General features: G+C 43.0%; 1 protein-coding gene across 1 annotated transcript in view; it reads left to right on the plus strand.

The window, feature by feature from the left end:
- The window catches only part of acap2a (ArfGAP with coiled-coil, ankyrin repeat and PH domains 2a), a 98,619-nt gene that overhangs the window by 63,870 nt on the left and 21,179 nt on the right, over positions 1-13,570 (plus strand). Inside the window, exons 16-20 of the mRNA XM_084120210.1 lie at positions 941-1,010; positions 1,092-1,186; positions 6,502-6,695; positions 6,822-6,923; positions 7,138-7,230. Of these exons, the coding sequence (XP_083976336.1) occupies positions 941-1,010; positions 1,092-1,186; positions 6,502-6,695; positions 6,822-6,923; positions 7,138-7,230 (554 nt within the window). The remainder of the gene's footprint in view (positions 1-940; positions 1,011-1,091; positions 1,187-6,501; positions 6,696-6,821; positions 6,924-7,137; positions 7,231-13,570) is intronic.

Consider the following 13,570-nt stretch of genomic DNA (forward strand, 5'->3'; position numbering starts at 1 on the left):
TCATATTTTTGTGGAAACCATGATACACTTCCATTCAAAAGTTGGAAGTATGTATGATTTAAAAAAAGAAAGAAAGAAATTAATACTTATATTCAGCAAAGTGTCACAATACAGGGTGTGTGCCTAGCAGGCAGACAGACAGACGAAGACTCAAAAGAATTTAATTCCAACACAAAGTTTAATAAATCCACACAGGCAAGATAATCAAATAAGGGCATATAACACACCTAATGTGAACATGACCAAACAGAAAATGAATGTTAAGGTTCAACTTATATAGCAAACACAAACGACACTAATTAACTGCACACAGCTGAAACCAAAAACACAAATGAGGAGCGGGAAAACTGAACAAGGAAGACACGTGACAAATGAAAACAAACTGAAAGTCCATGAAAAACAAAACTAACCAAACATAACTGTGACACAAAGATGCTTTAAATTGATCAAAAGCGACAGTAAAGACATGTATAATGTTACAAAAGAAAAGTTATTTTGAGCTTTATAGTCATTAAATTAAAAAATAAAAAAATATGTATTATCAATGTTGCAAACAGTCAACATATATAATAATAAGAACCATTATTAATAATTGAGCACCAATAATAATTGATAATAATTGACCACCAAATCAGCATATTAGAATTTTTGCTGTTCAATATTTTGTGGCAGGATTTTTCAGGATTCCTTAATGAATAGAAAGTTCAAAAGAACAGCATTTATTTGAAATATAAATCTTTTTGACTGTCACTTTTAATCAATTTAATATTAGAATGATTACTGAAGGATTGTGTGAAACTGAAGACCGGAGTAATGGCATTCACCAATTATAGGTCTTCCAAAAAGAACTAAATGTTTTTTACTTCCTCACAAATTCATTCACAACTTTCCACTTATTTTGTGGATCGCTTGTATTTCATTCCCCATATTTTCTTCTCAGGAGTTTAGGAGTTCACAATTCAAAGGTGCGATCCCTCACACTTGATTCATGGGAGCCAGAGTTGCTTAAGGTAAATATTCGTACCATTTTGTTCTTTATTTGTGCAATATGTTCAGCAGTCTTTTCACTTTATGTTTTTTTCTTTTTGCAGTTGATGTGCAAGCTGGGAAATTGTGTCATTAATCAGATCTACGAAGCTCGTAGAGAAGAGATGGGCGGAAAGAAACCTCAGCCTGGAGACCCCAGGTATTCCCAGCCACTCCTTATTTTGACTGAAGTTCTGATAGATGTGAACCACAAGATAAACACTGCAACAATATTATAGTAATAGTAAAACTGTAGTCCTCTGAGGTCATTTTCAATAAAAGACATGACTAATGACTGGTTGCTATACAGCTGTAACGGACTCGGGCTTGGTTTTGGTTTTGAATCCATTTGCAGAAGTTGTATTGAATTATTAAGTAATAAATCCAAATCAACAGGCAAAGAGATGGTCAAAGAGACAGGCTAGGTTCAGTGAACAAAATAGATATTCCAAAGAGGCAATCACAGCAAATAAAAAGTAATCCAATAAACATGATAGCCAAGAAACAGGCAAAAGGTCATAACAAGAAACTTTGCAAAGTGTCAGAGGAAAACATGTCTCTTTATACCTAACAAGCAGGAAGTAACTGTAGAAGAAATGGAGTGTGGTCAGTGGTGAGGGCTTCCTCTGGTGGTTGGAGGGAGGAGATGTTACAGAACCCTAGGTAGCCGGGGTGGGGATGCCTTCGGCGGTTCGCTTTCATTCTTTGAGAACGAATGGCACATTCTCAGATGGTTCACCAGACCAAGGGAACAGAGGTTGATAACCCAACACATTGAAAGGGGGTGAGTCCTGTGGACAAATGGATTAGCAAATTTGGGGCATATTCAGCCCATAGAAATTCACTCCACCTCTGTTGTTCCTGACTACAGTATGACCTGAGGTAATGTTCGATCTCCTGGTTCAATCTCTCCACTTGTCCATTAGCCTGTGGGTGGTCGTCTGAGGATAAACTGACATTAATGTCCAACAGTATGCAAAATTCCTGCCACACCCTTGATGTGAATTGAGGACCCCGGTCCGTGACAATGTCTTCTGGTAATCCATATACCCGGAACACATGATGGAACAAGAGAGTGGTTGTTTCCATGGCAGTGGGAAGACCTTTCAGTGGAATAAGATGACAAGCTTTAGAAAAACAGAACTGGAATTGGGTAGATCTGTGACAAAGTCTACTGATAGATGTAGGGTCCCCTAACCATTCCTCAGAGGCCCTGGTCCCATCTATGAGTATGGGGGCTACAACCACTGATGAGGCGAGAATGGAATCTTGGTTATTTTGATATAGATATAGGGTCATACCTTCTAGAGAGAGCATCTGCTTTACTGTTCTTGCTTCCAGGAAAGTAGGTAATGACCTGGTTCTTGGGAGAAGAGATAACAGAATGAGATCTTTTCAATTCAACTCGTCACCTTTATTTATATAGCGCTTTTTACAATACAGATTGTTTCAAAGCAGCTTTACAGTGATATCAGATATATAAATAATGCAACAGAGTGATGGATAATTTTTTGTTGTAAAAAAGTTATTAATTTAGTTCATTTATATATATAGCCGCTCTGGAGAAAACAGTGGTCATCATCCAGCTCAGTTCAGTTCTCATGTAATGGTGTCAATGCAGGCAGATCAATAATATTATTAAATATTAAGTGTCCCCAACTAAGCAAGCCAAAACCAAAGGCAACGGTGGCAAGGAACCCAAAGTCCATTAGGTGACAGAATGGAGAGAAAAAACCTTGGGAGAAACCAGGCTCAGTCGGGGGCCAGTTCTCTTCTGGCAAACAAACGAACCGTGTATGATTATGATTCAGGCAGCATTACAGGTCATAAGTCAGATTGGACTGGAACATTCAGATTGGAATAGATAATAAATATTGGTGAATGTTATATATATATATATATATATTGCTATGATGTTTAGGTTGGCCGCAGTAAAAGCATAGATGCTCCTGTAGACGATGATGTTCTTCTGGTGACACTCTGGTATAGCTGATTTGCATGGGTTCTGTGGACTGGGGCATGGAGAAGAGCAGCAGCTTCAGCTGGAACAGGAGCCATTTTGGTTTGTTTGGAGTGGAGGTTGTTACGAATGAGATTATCTAACTTAATAGCCATGACGATAAACTGTGATAGGTCCATGGTTTCATATTTGAATGCTAACGCCACTTCTTTTAAGTGCCACAACATTCCTCCCACTGTGGGCTGCTAGTGTTCTAAATTGGATGGCATATTCAGTGACTGATCGATTACCTTGGCATACGTGCAACAACTGTACAAAGATTTCCTGCCCTTCTGCAGAATATTGAAAGACATCTTAAATTTGCTGAAATACCTAAATATTTAAAAAGAAGTTTGTAACTATTGTCCCACATAGCCGAAGCCCAATCCAATGCCTTTCCAGTGAGCAAAGTCATCATAAATTAATATTTTGTAGTATCTTGACGAAATGCTTCTGGTTGATTGGAAAAGTAAATTCTACATTCATGTAAACATTTTCAGCAGAACCATCAAAATTATCTGGTAGTGCAAACCTCAGTTCTAGTTGGCGGAAGTGATTGAATGCACTAGGTTAAGAGGTAAGACTGGCAATACTTTGCAAAGTGTTAGTGGAAAACATGGCTCTTTGTGGCTACTTTTAACTCCACTTTTAGACATACACCCGCAAACTTCCCTAAGCACTTCCCCTCATGGGAATCCCCACCACCATTTTGTGCGTTCAACTTCGTCGAGTGGACAGACCCTTGGACAATCTACTCAGCTTGTACACTTCAGGCAGATCCATAGACCACAATGACCCATGATTGTGACGTCACAGCAAATTGCACTTAATTTACCCCCATCCCACACGAATCTAGTGTATGATTGTTATTTTGACATTTAACCGCATTTAATACTTGTTGTAGCCTTAAGCTGACTGTTTTTTAACACAGTTATAGTTTATTGTATTATCATTTTTGTTTGTCTGAATTATTTAACATTTAATATTTATTATAAACATATATCATTCTTTCTTTCTAACCTATCTATCTATCTATCTAATCTTTCTTTCTTTCATTCTAACTCCAACTCTTTAAATTAAACTTCGAGCTTTTAAAACTTTCTTTCTTTCTTTCTTTCTTTCTTTCTTTCTTTCTTTCTTTCTTTCTTTCTTTCTTTCTTTCTTTCTTTCATTCTAACTCCAAACTAAATTAAAATTTTGACAGTTGGAGAGGGTTATTACAGTTTTTCTCCATTAGTTTGGCTCATTTCTTGAAACAGAAATTACATTCTCAAAACTAAGATCATTTGGCAAAACAGTCTTACAGTTCAGCACAACACTATAGCTCACTTGCAAAAGCTTATATCTCTCCCAAAACTGTTCACTCATGCTTCAAAACTAAATTCCTTTCCCATATAAAGAGTCAGTGCCACGAAAATGGCAAAGATCCTTCTCAATTGCTTTGGCTCATTTCTTGAAACAGACCGGACGTTCTCAACACTCTTGGTGCTTTTTGGCAAAATAACATGGATGGTTCGGCACAACACCATGGTTCACCTGCAAAAGCTCATACCTCTCCCAAAACAGTTCACTTATGTGTCAAAACTAAATGTCCTTCTCATCTAAACAGTCAGTGCCCCCAAAATGCTTCGTCCCTTTGGCATTGTGTAAGCACTGCAAGTCAAAATGTTTAGATGTTTTGTCACTATGGCAGAGGACCATTGAAATATCCCTCATGTCCACCTTTCAGTCTTAGCCCAGTCCTTCATTGACAATGGTTACTGTACTGTTTTTTGTCTAGCTAACAGAATACAATTGTGTATAAAACTGAAAAAAAGAAATAGGATTTTAGGGTAAGAGTAGCCTCCAAGGTTTGACATCACACATTGCACTCATACTGCCAAGGAAATTTTAACCATTATCATTCACACACATAAAGTAACTTCCATACATCAGAGTAAAAAGAAAATGTATACAGCATAATATACTGTAATATAAACACACAAACAAAAAACAATGAAAATTATATAGAGCCTACAGTGTTGTAAATAAAGCTGAAGTTTCACAACTAACAGTACTTCACTGGTTGCTGTCCTCACCCTCCCTCTCCTGGCCACTGTCCTCACCCTCCTGGCCATCCACACGCTGCTGTCTGTCTGGCCACAGATTCTCGTCCACATCACAGCGTATATTCTCCCTTGCGATGCAACGAGGGAAGAAACGGCGCGCATGTCGCAACCATCCCCTACACTGAGCTCCTGTAATATCCGCACATGGAGCATGGACCTCTGATCTTGAGCCCGATGCTCATACACTCTCCACCTCCAAGCGGAGAAATACTCCTCAATAGGATTGAGGAAAGGAGAGTAAGGTGGTAGGAACACCATGACCATCCTTGGATGAGTAGTGAACAAGGCCCTGATGAGCGGGCCACGGTGGAAATTCACATTGTCCCATACAATGACATATTGTGGTAGGTGAGGCCCTACGAGGCCTCTCTCATTTTCAGCGATCAAATCAAAATGAAGGCGGTCCAAGAAGATGAAGAGCTTCTGTGTATTGTACGGGCCAAGACTGGGGATGTGAGTGGCCACACCATTCTCAGATATGGCAGCACACATAGTTATATTGCCCCCTTGCTGGCCTGGGACATCCACCGTGGCCCGGTGGCCAATAATATGATATGGTATATATAATATGTGTATATATATATATATGGTATTCATGGTATTATGTTCTTGACTAATTTTGACAATTGAACAGACTATTGTGCATGTGATGACTTATACAATGAAATGACGCTGACACGTTTTGGAGCGAACAACCATTAGACTGAGAATCAACAATCAGTTTAGATCAACAAGATCTATTCACTTGGAAATTGTGCTAAATGTAGGCTACCTGTACTTAATCATTTGCAAAGATGTAATGAGACATTGAGACATGTACTTAGACATTTGCAATTTGATTAAATGAATGAGAAATTCAATTCTGTTGTGAACAACTGCCAAGTGGTTTTGAGGTTTGTCCATGTTGTTTTGAGAATGTCATTTCTGTTTCAAGAAATGAGCCAAACCAATGGAGAAAAACTGTAAATGGATTATTAAAGGGTTGGAGGGTTATTGGAGGGTTATTAAATGGATTATTTAACATTTAATATTTATATAAATAATTAAATATTTATATATAAATAATAAATCAGCACCATAGCAGATTCCAAATGATCAAGGGCTTAGCATGTTAAATTTAAACACATTGCAAGGGTTCCATGAAACATATTAAAAGTTTATTGCAAAATATACATACAAATATTTAAGTAGTTTAACAGCATAGGATTTTGTGTCTTTCTCAGTGCTTCATGGGAGTGGGCGGTGCTGAAGAGTTCTTTTGACACAATTTGCTTATTTCTATTCTCTGATTGGTGGAGATTTAATAAATAATTGAGATGTAATAAATATTCTTAATACTTGTTTGCATTTCTGTCTGTGCAATCCAAGACAGGAGATTGAAGCCTTCATCCGTGCTAAGTATGTAGAAAAGAGGTTTGTCCTGAAACCTACAGCCCAGGAGCAGAAGGAAAAGATCATGACGTTTAGAAAACTTGACAAACGTATAAAGGGAAACATGGATTTTCTTCCCCCGCGGCCTCCCCCTCCCACACCCAAACTCCGAACTGCCTCCAGTACCTCAGGTGAATGCTGGGAGACTGCAGATCAAAGGCAGGATACTGGCTGGAATCAGTTGTATCTTTCAGCCAGGTGGGGGTTTTTCTGACTGAAAACTAATGCTTCTTTGTTTTCCCTTCCACTGTGAACAGCTTCCTTTAGTGGTCAGGAGGTACGACGTGATTCGCTGTTCTGCCCCGATGAGCTTGATTCTCTTTTTTCCTACTTTGATACATCCTCAAAGCTGCAAAGTTGTAAGTGCCTTATTCCATGAATCAGTGCTTGTCTGTCTCTGTCTGTTATGAGCTGACTTTATGGAGCCAGACTAATTACATATTTGACATTTTGAATTGAGTTTGTTATATTCCCCACCTGTTCATTGTGTAACAACACTATGGCATGCCAGGTTATATTGCTGCAATATTCTCATGGCTCATGCATGTTTTGACTGTGTTCTTGTAATGGCAGTGAGGAGTAAAGACAGCGGGATTCAGAACAGTGCAGATGGGAGCAGAGAGATGTTGGCCTCCACCCCCTCCAGCTCTAGCCTGAGTGAAACAGGTGAGCTTAACAGTACACAGTACATACGTTTCAAACCCTCAGAATGCCTCTAACACACAAGCAAAGTTTAATCTCCTCAATATCTTAGCTGACAAGTGAATCATATTTTCATATTATGACTGAGGAACCAATAGTATGAATAGTATATGTATAGTAGTATGAATTTAAGTCAGAAACAAAAGGCAAGTGAGCCTGCAGGCCACTGAGTCCCAGAATGAACTCCATCCCTCAGAGGAATATTAGGGCCAGGCTAAAGTTGGAGCCAGGAGGTCAGTCCAGAGGACAAACCCAAGAGTAAGGTCAGGGCCAGGAAAGAAGTCAATAACCAGAGATCACTCTGGACCTGCAACCACAACCCGAGCTGAGACGAGGCAAAGCAGAACTGGACAGAGAACTGGAACACAACACTGATCAGGACAAACATAGCAGGGCAGGGCAAGAATTTTGACAGGAACAGCTCTTGAAGCACAAAACACTCTGGCACTGAAGCAGTGTTCAGACAGAGTAGACATGGGCAGAGTAATAAGAGAGAGAGGGAACAGGCGAGAGGGAAATGATCCATAGACACTTCAATGGTTCGCTGCTGGGGGGCGATCTCAGTGAATCCGCATGATTCATGGGTTCATAGATACCCCTTTTCCACCAAAAAAGAACTGGTTTGGAACTGGTGCTGGTTCTAAGTTGGTTCAACTTGCGAACCTTTTCAGAACCTGTTTGTTTTTCCACTGACTAGAGAGCCCAGCGAACGACATCGTTACGTCACTGTGTGCGTTGCCATTGTCTTAGCTTTCCTAGAAACGCTTGCGCCAAATTCAAGCATAACAATTACAATGGCGGACTACATCGTCTTTCTGCAAATGTTTCTCCTGGCTTTGCAATCCTATATTGGGGTCAGAAGAAGATTTTTAGAACACATTTGTGCTGCTCGTCTGGATTACTATAGATTGAGGTTATGTTCGAGAAGAAGTTCGACAATAACCCCGCCCCCAGCCCCCGACGTAAGCATGACGTGGTAAAAGAACGGTTCTAGTCCAGCAAAGAGTTGGTGTCTTGATTTGGAACCAATTTTCCTGGCCGAGAACCGGTTCTTTGGCTGTCGAAACACAAAGAACTGGTTCTCAAGCAGGCACCGGCTCCAAACCGGCACCAGCACTGCCTTGGTGGAAAAGGGGTAAGAGATCGCCCCATCGTTACGTCAAAAGAGTTGTGACGTAACGAAGCCTCTTTTACTGAAATCTGGAAGTTTGATACATGCTCCGAACCACTGATCGAAACAAAAGATTCGTAAATGTTTTAAAGCTTCATGAAACAGTGTTTCAAAATCACCCAGCACTACCTGTCAAGTCACCTTTATTTATATACTGTAGAACTTTATACAATAAAGATTGTTTCAAAGCAGCTTTACAGTGTTAACTGGGAAATTATTAAATTATGCAAATTGCGTTCATTTCAGCTGTACAGCAGCTCGAAAAGGAAATTGTGTCATTGTTTAGTTAGTTCAGTGTTGATTCAGTTCCGTTGTAAGGATCATCAATTATTAAATTAGTTCATTTCATATATAAAGCAGTTCTGCAGAAAACAGTGACGTCATCGCCCAGCTCAGTTCGGTTCTCATCCGTATCAGTGCAGTAAAAACAATAATATTGTTGAATATTTAGCAAGCCAGAACCCAAACTCTTATCAGGTGATCGAATGGAGAAAATACCTTTGGAGAAACCATGCTCAGTCAGGGGACCAGTTCTCCTCTGGCAAATGAATGAACATGGTGAGATTATGATTCAGGCTGCATCACAAGTCAAAAATTAAATTGTGGATCGATAGCATATATTTCATCCAGTTCCTTTTGCTTGAAGATCGGATTAATTATGCCAGTATGGAGCTGAAGCTGGTCATAGGTCTGTGCAGAGGACTTGTCTGGTTCTTGTGGTCTTTGCTGAGGATCTGTGTCGATGGCTGTCGTGTCAAGGCCTGCAGAGGGGATTGTCTAGTTGACAGGATCTCTATTCAGGGCTGAATTGTGGTTGTGTCTAGGTACAGATCTGGATATGGCTGACTACGGTAACCTCGGGATAACCAGAGAGACTAATATTTAAGTAGATGCGATTCTTCTTAGGATGTTACAAGTACATCGGGTGTTATGGGAAGTGTTTTCGGTTGACCTAATTTATGCAGCCTATAATAATCCTTTAATGGATGTGAATTATAGAAATGTGATGGTGTTATCTGTATGCCAGTTTAAAGAGATGTGTTTTAGTCTAGATTTAAACTGACAGAGTGTGTCTGCTTCCCACACTAGGCTAGAAAGACTGTTTGGGTGCTAATTAGGAAAAAGATCTCATGCCTGCAGTTGATTTTCATATTTTAGGTATTATCAACTGGCCAAAATTTTGAGATTGCAATACACGTGGACTATAATGCGTTAAGAGCTCGCTCAAGTAAAGAGGCGCTAAACCATTTAGTGCCTTTTAAGTAATTAGCAAGATTTTAAAATGCATCGATGTTGACAGAAACGGGCTAATATGGTCATACTTCCTGGTTCTAGTAAGAACTCTATTTTGGACCAGCTGGAGTTTGTTTATCTCTGTTGTTCGGTCATTTTAGACTGAAAATTAAAAAAATCATTACTTCAACTGAATGGTACAAAACTTGATTACTTTTATGGCACTCGCTATGCGACCACAAAAAAAAAAGTGGACTTAATTCGATAAAAGCTTAATGGTCATAAAAAATATTCAACACTTGTTTTGTTTGACCACCATTGGAAATGGATGGGAAATACTCAAAAATATGAAAATACAGAGAATATTTTGTATGTACAATCTAAAAATCATCCACGGTGCAGAAAACTGTACCGCAATGAAGGGGTGACACTCTAAGATATCAAGAGAGCAAAATATATATCAATATATGGTGTGACTGTAACACAATAGCAAGTTTTTGCAAATCCGGAAAATAAAATCAATATTTCAGCCACAATGTGCAGTAAAACGTAATCGGTTACTAACGTAACCTCGGTTCTCTCTAGAAGAGGGAACGAGTATTGCGTAAGTTAGCTTACGCTACGGGTAAAGTCATCTTTTCTCGAGATATGAAGCCAAAAAATTATCCTTAATTTTTAATTCATTGTCAACGCAGTGCAGCAGCTAGCAGACCTAAAGGGGGCTATCTAGCGCGCTCATTGGCTGCTCCGCGGCAACTGCATAAGCCTACCAGTGAGCCTGGCGTGACGTCACGCGTCCCAAAATGGGGGTGGCTTAGTGCATAAAAGGAAGGCTCGGAGGCTGATTCTCTGGTTTTTCGTCGACTGAAGCGACATGAGCTCGTGGCGCGAGCACGGCGGGTTACGCAATACTCGTTCCCTCTTCTAGAGAGAACCGAGGTTACGTTAGTAACCGATTACGTTCTCTTACGAGAGGTTCTCTCGTATTGCGTAAGTTAGCTTACGCTACGGGAACCCCTTGTCAATGCCGTGCGCGCCTAGCATCCACAACATGAGTCCCAGGGGAAGCCCGGGGAACACTGATAAGTGGGAAACAGGTGGCCGACAGAGTGGGCCAACACATGTTCATAAGCACACGTTAGGGGGTGTAGAGCGGCTCGGCCGGTCTATACAGATACTGACACAACCCTTTCCGGTGCAGCTCAACCAGGAGAGCTAAATCGAGTAAGCAGCCTGGGCAGGGCATACACACGACCTAGACTGATAGAAGTTTAGCCTGCAGGGCGGGAACTTCCAGGTTATAGAACCTAACAAATGTCGAGGGGGAGGCCCAGCCTGCCGCTGTACAAATGTCATGAATGGAAATCCCACTGGACCAAGCCCACGATGAGGCCATGCCTCTGGTGGAATGAGCCCGGATGCCCAAGGGGCACTGCAGGTTTCTGGACGCGTAAGCTGCCACAATAGCGTCCACTATCCATCTGGACAGGCTGTGTTTCGAGGCGGCGAGACCCTTGGTGCGCCCTCCAAACGAAACGAACAGCTGCTCCGAACGCCTGAAACCGGTGGAGCGCGTGACGTAATTCCTCAGAGCCCTGACAGGGCAGAGGAGGTTACTATCAGTCTCGCTACCAGATGCCGGTAGGGCTGAGAGGGAAATGACCTGCGCCCTGAAAGGAGTGCCCATCACCTTGGGGACGTAACCATGTCTCGGTTTGAGAATAACTATTGAGTCATTCGGTCCGAACTCGAGACACGCCGCGTTAACTGATAACGCGTGCAAGTCACCCACGCGTTTGACTGAAGACAGAGCTATCAGAAAAACGGTTTTGAACGTGAGGTATTTCAGATCCACAGTGTCCAAAGGTTCGAAGGGATATGCTTTCAGGGCCTCTAGGACCAAAGACAAATCCCAAATCGGAACCGAGGGGGGCCGTGGGGGATTCATCCTCCTGGCTCCTCTGAGGAAGCGGGTGATGAATTCGTTCCTTCCTAATGCGTGGCCGCGCGCCGAGTCGGCGAACGCTGCAATAGCCGCAACATAAACTTTGAGCGTGGAGGGGGACCTGCCCACGTCCAGCAGCTCCTGAAGGAAGCACAAAACCCACGAAACCCCACACGTCTGTGGGTTTAGATTTTTCCCCGTGCACCACTTGTTAAACACAGACCATTTTGACGCGTAAAGCCGCCTCGTAGAGGGGGCTCTAGACTGCGTGATCGTGTTCACGACCCCTTCTGGCAAATCAACGAGTATCCGTTGATTCTCCACGCGTGCAGAGACCAGCGCTCTGGATGGGGATGCCAGATCGAACCGCGGGCTTGAGAGAGAAGGTCTCTTCTCACCGGGATCGGCCATGGGGCTGAGTCTGCCAGCCGCATTAATTCCGGGAACCATGTCTGGTTCTCCCAGTGCGGGGCTATTAGGAGCACTGAGTGGCGCGTTTCTCTGATCCCCCCGATCACCTGAGGTAACAGCGAGATCGGGGGAAAAGCTTGGGCCAGTGCGTCCTGGCTCTTTGAGAAAAATATCGGGCAGTGGGCGTTGTCCTTTGACGCAAAGAGGTCGACTTTCGCTCTGCCGAAAAGGCGCCATAGAAACTGGACTGTCTGGTGGTGCAGAGACCATTCCCCGGGGGGAACGTTGTCCTTGGACAGTCTGTCTGGGCCATCGTTTAGGTGACCGGGTACATGCGCGGCTCTCAGCGAGCGCAGTGAGCCCTCAGCCCAAACGAGGAGACGTTCCGCCAGTGCGCAGAGGATTTTGGATCTGATCCCGCCCTGACGGTTCACGTAGGACACCACTGACATGTTGTCTGTGCGGACTAGTACATGGTGTCCCAGCAGGTATGGGAGAAAATGTTTCAGTGCGTTCTCGACCGCTAGCATCTCTAGACAGTTTATGTGAAGGCATTTCTCCCGGTCTGACCAGAGGCCATAGACCGGTCTGCCCTCGAAAAGCGCCCCCCACCCTAGGTTGGAGGCGTCTGTCGAGATCGTTTTCCGGTGCGAGATAACTCCCATTGTCACCCCCCGTTGGTACCATTCGGCCGCCAGCCAGGGCTGCAGGGCTGAGACGCAGCCCTGATTCACACTGACTCGCGCGCCGCCGGCAATCCACGCTCTGCGGGGTGCTCTCGCTCTCAGCCAGCGCTGAAGCAGGCGCATGCGCAGTAAGCCCAGCTGAAGCACCGCTGCAGCTGAAGCCATGTGGCCCAACATCATCTGAAATGTTTTCAGGGGGAAACACCTGCCTTTCTGAAAAGACGCGGCGAGATGTCGAATACGGCGCGCGCGCTGTGCCGACAGTCTGGCCGTCATAGCAACCGAGTCCAGCTCTATTCCCAAAAAAGAGATTGACTGACTGGGTATTAATGAGCTCTTGGTCCAGTTGACCGAGAGACCCAAGCTTTCCAGATGGCTGAGAAGCGCTAGCCTGTGGGATATGAGTTCTTCCTTTGACTGCGCTAGAATCAACCAGTCGTCCAAATAGTTCAGAATTCGCATGCCCTGTGTTCTCAGGGCAGCGAGGGCCGAGTCCATGCACTTCGTGAATGTATGGGGTGCTAGAGACAGGCCGAACGGGAGGATGGTGTATTGATATACCTGACCGTCGAAGGCGAATCTCAAGAATGGCCTGTGACGGGGTATAATCTGAATCTGAAAGTATGCGTCTTTCAGATCGAGAGAAATAAACCAGTCCTTCGGGCGAATTTGCGCGAGGATTTGTCTGGTTGTGAGCATTTTGAACGGCCGTCTTATGAGAGCTTTGTTCAAATATCTCAGATCTAATATGGGTCTGAGAGCTAATAATAACGGCTGTAAAAGCCCGTCTCGGTCAAGGAAGGATGCACTCGTTCTATCGCCCCTTTGCATAATAGTTTCGCTATTTCTGTATGAAGC

Source organism: Abramis brama (assembly GCF_963993115.1).
Source record: "Abramis brama genome assembly, chromosome: 7".
Classification (NCBI taxonomy): domain Eukaryota; kingdom Metazoa; phylum Chordata; class Actinopteri; order Cypriniformes; family Leuciscidae; genus Abramis; species Abramis brama.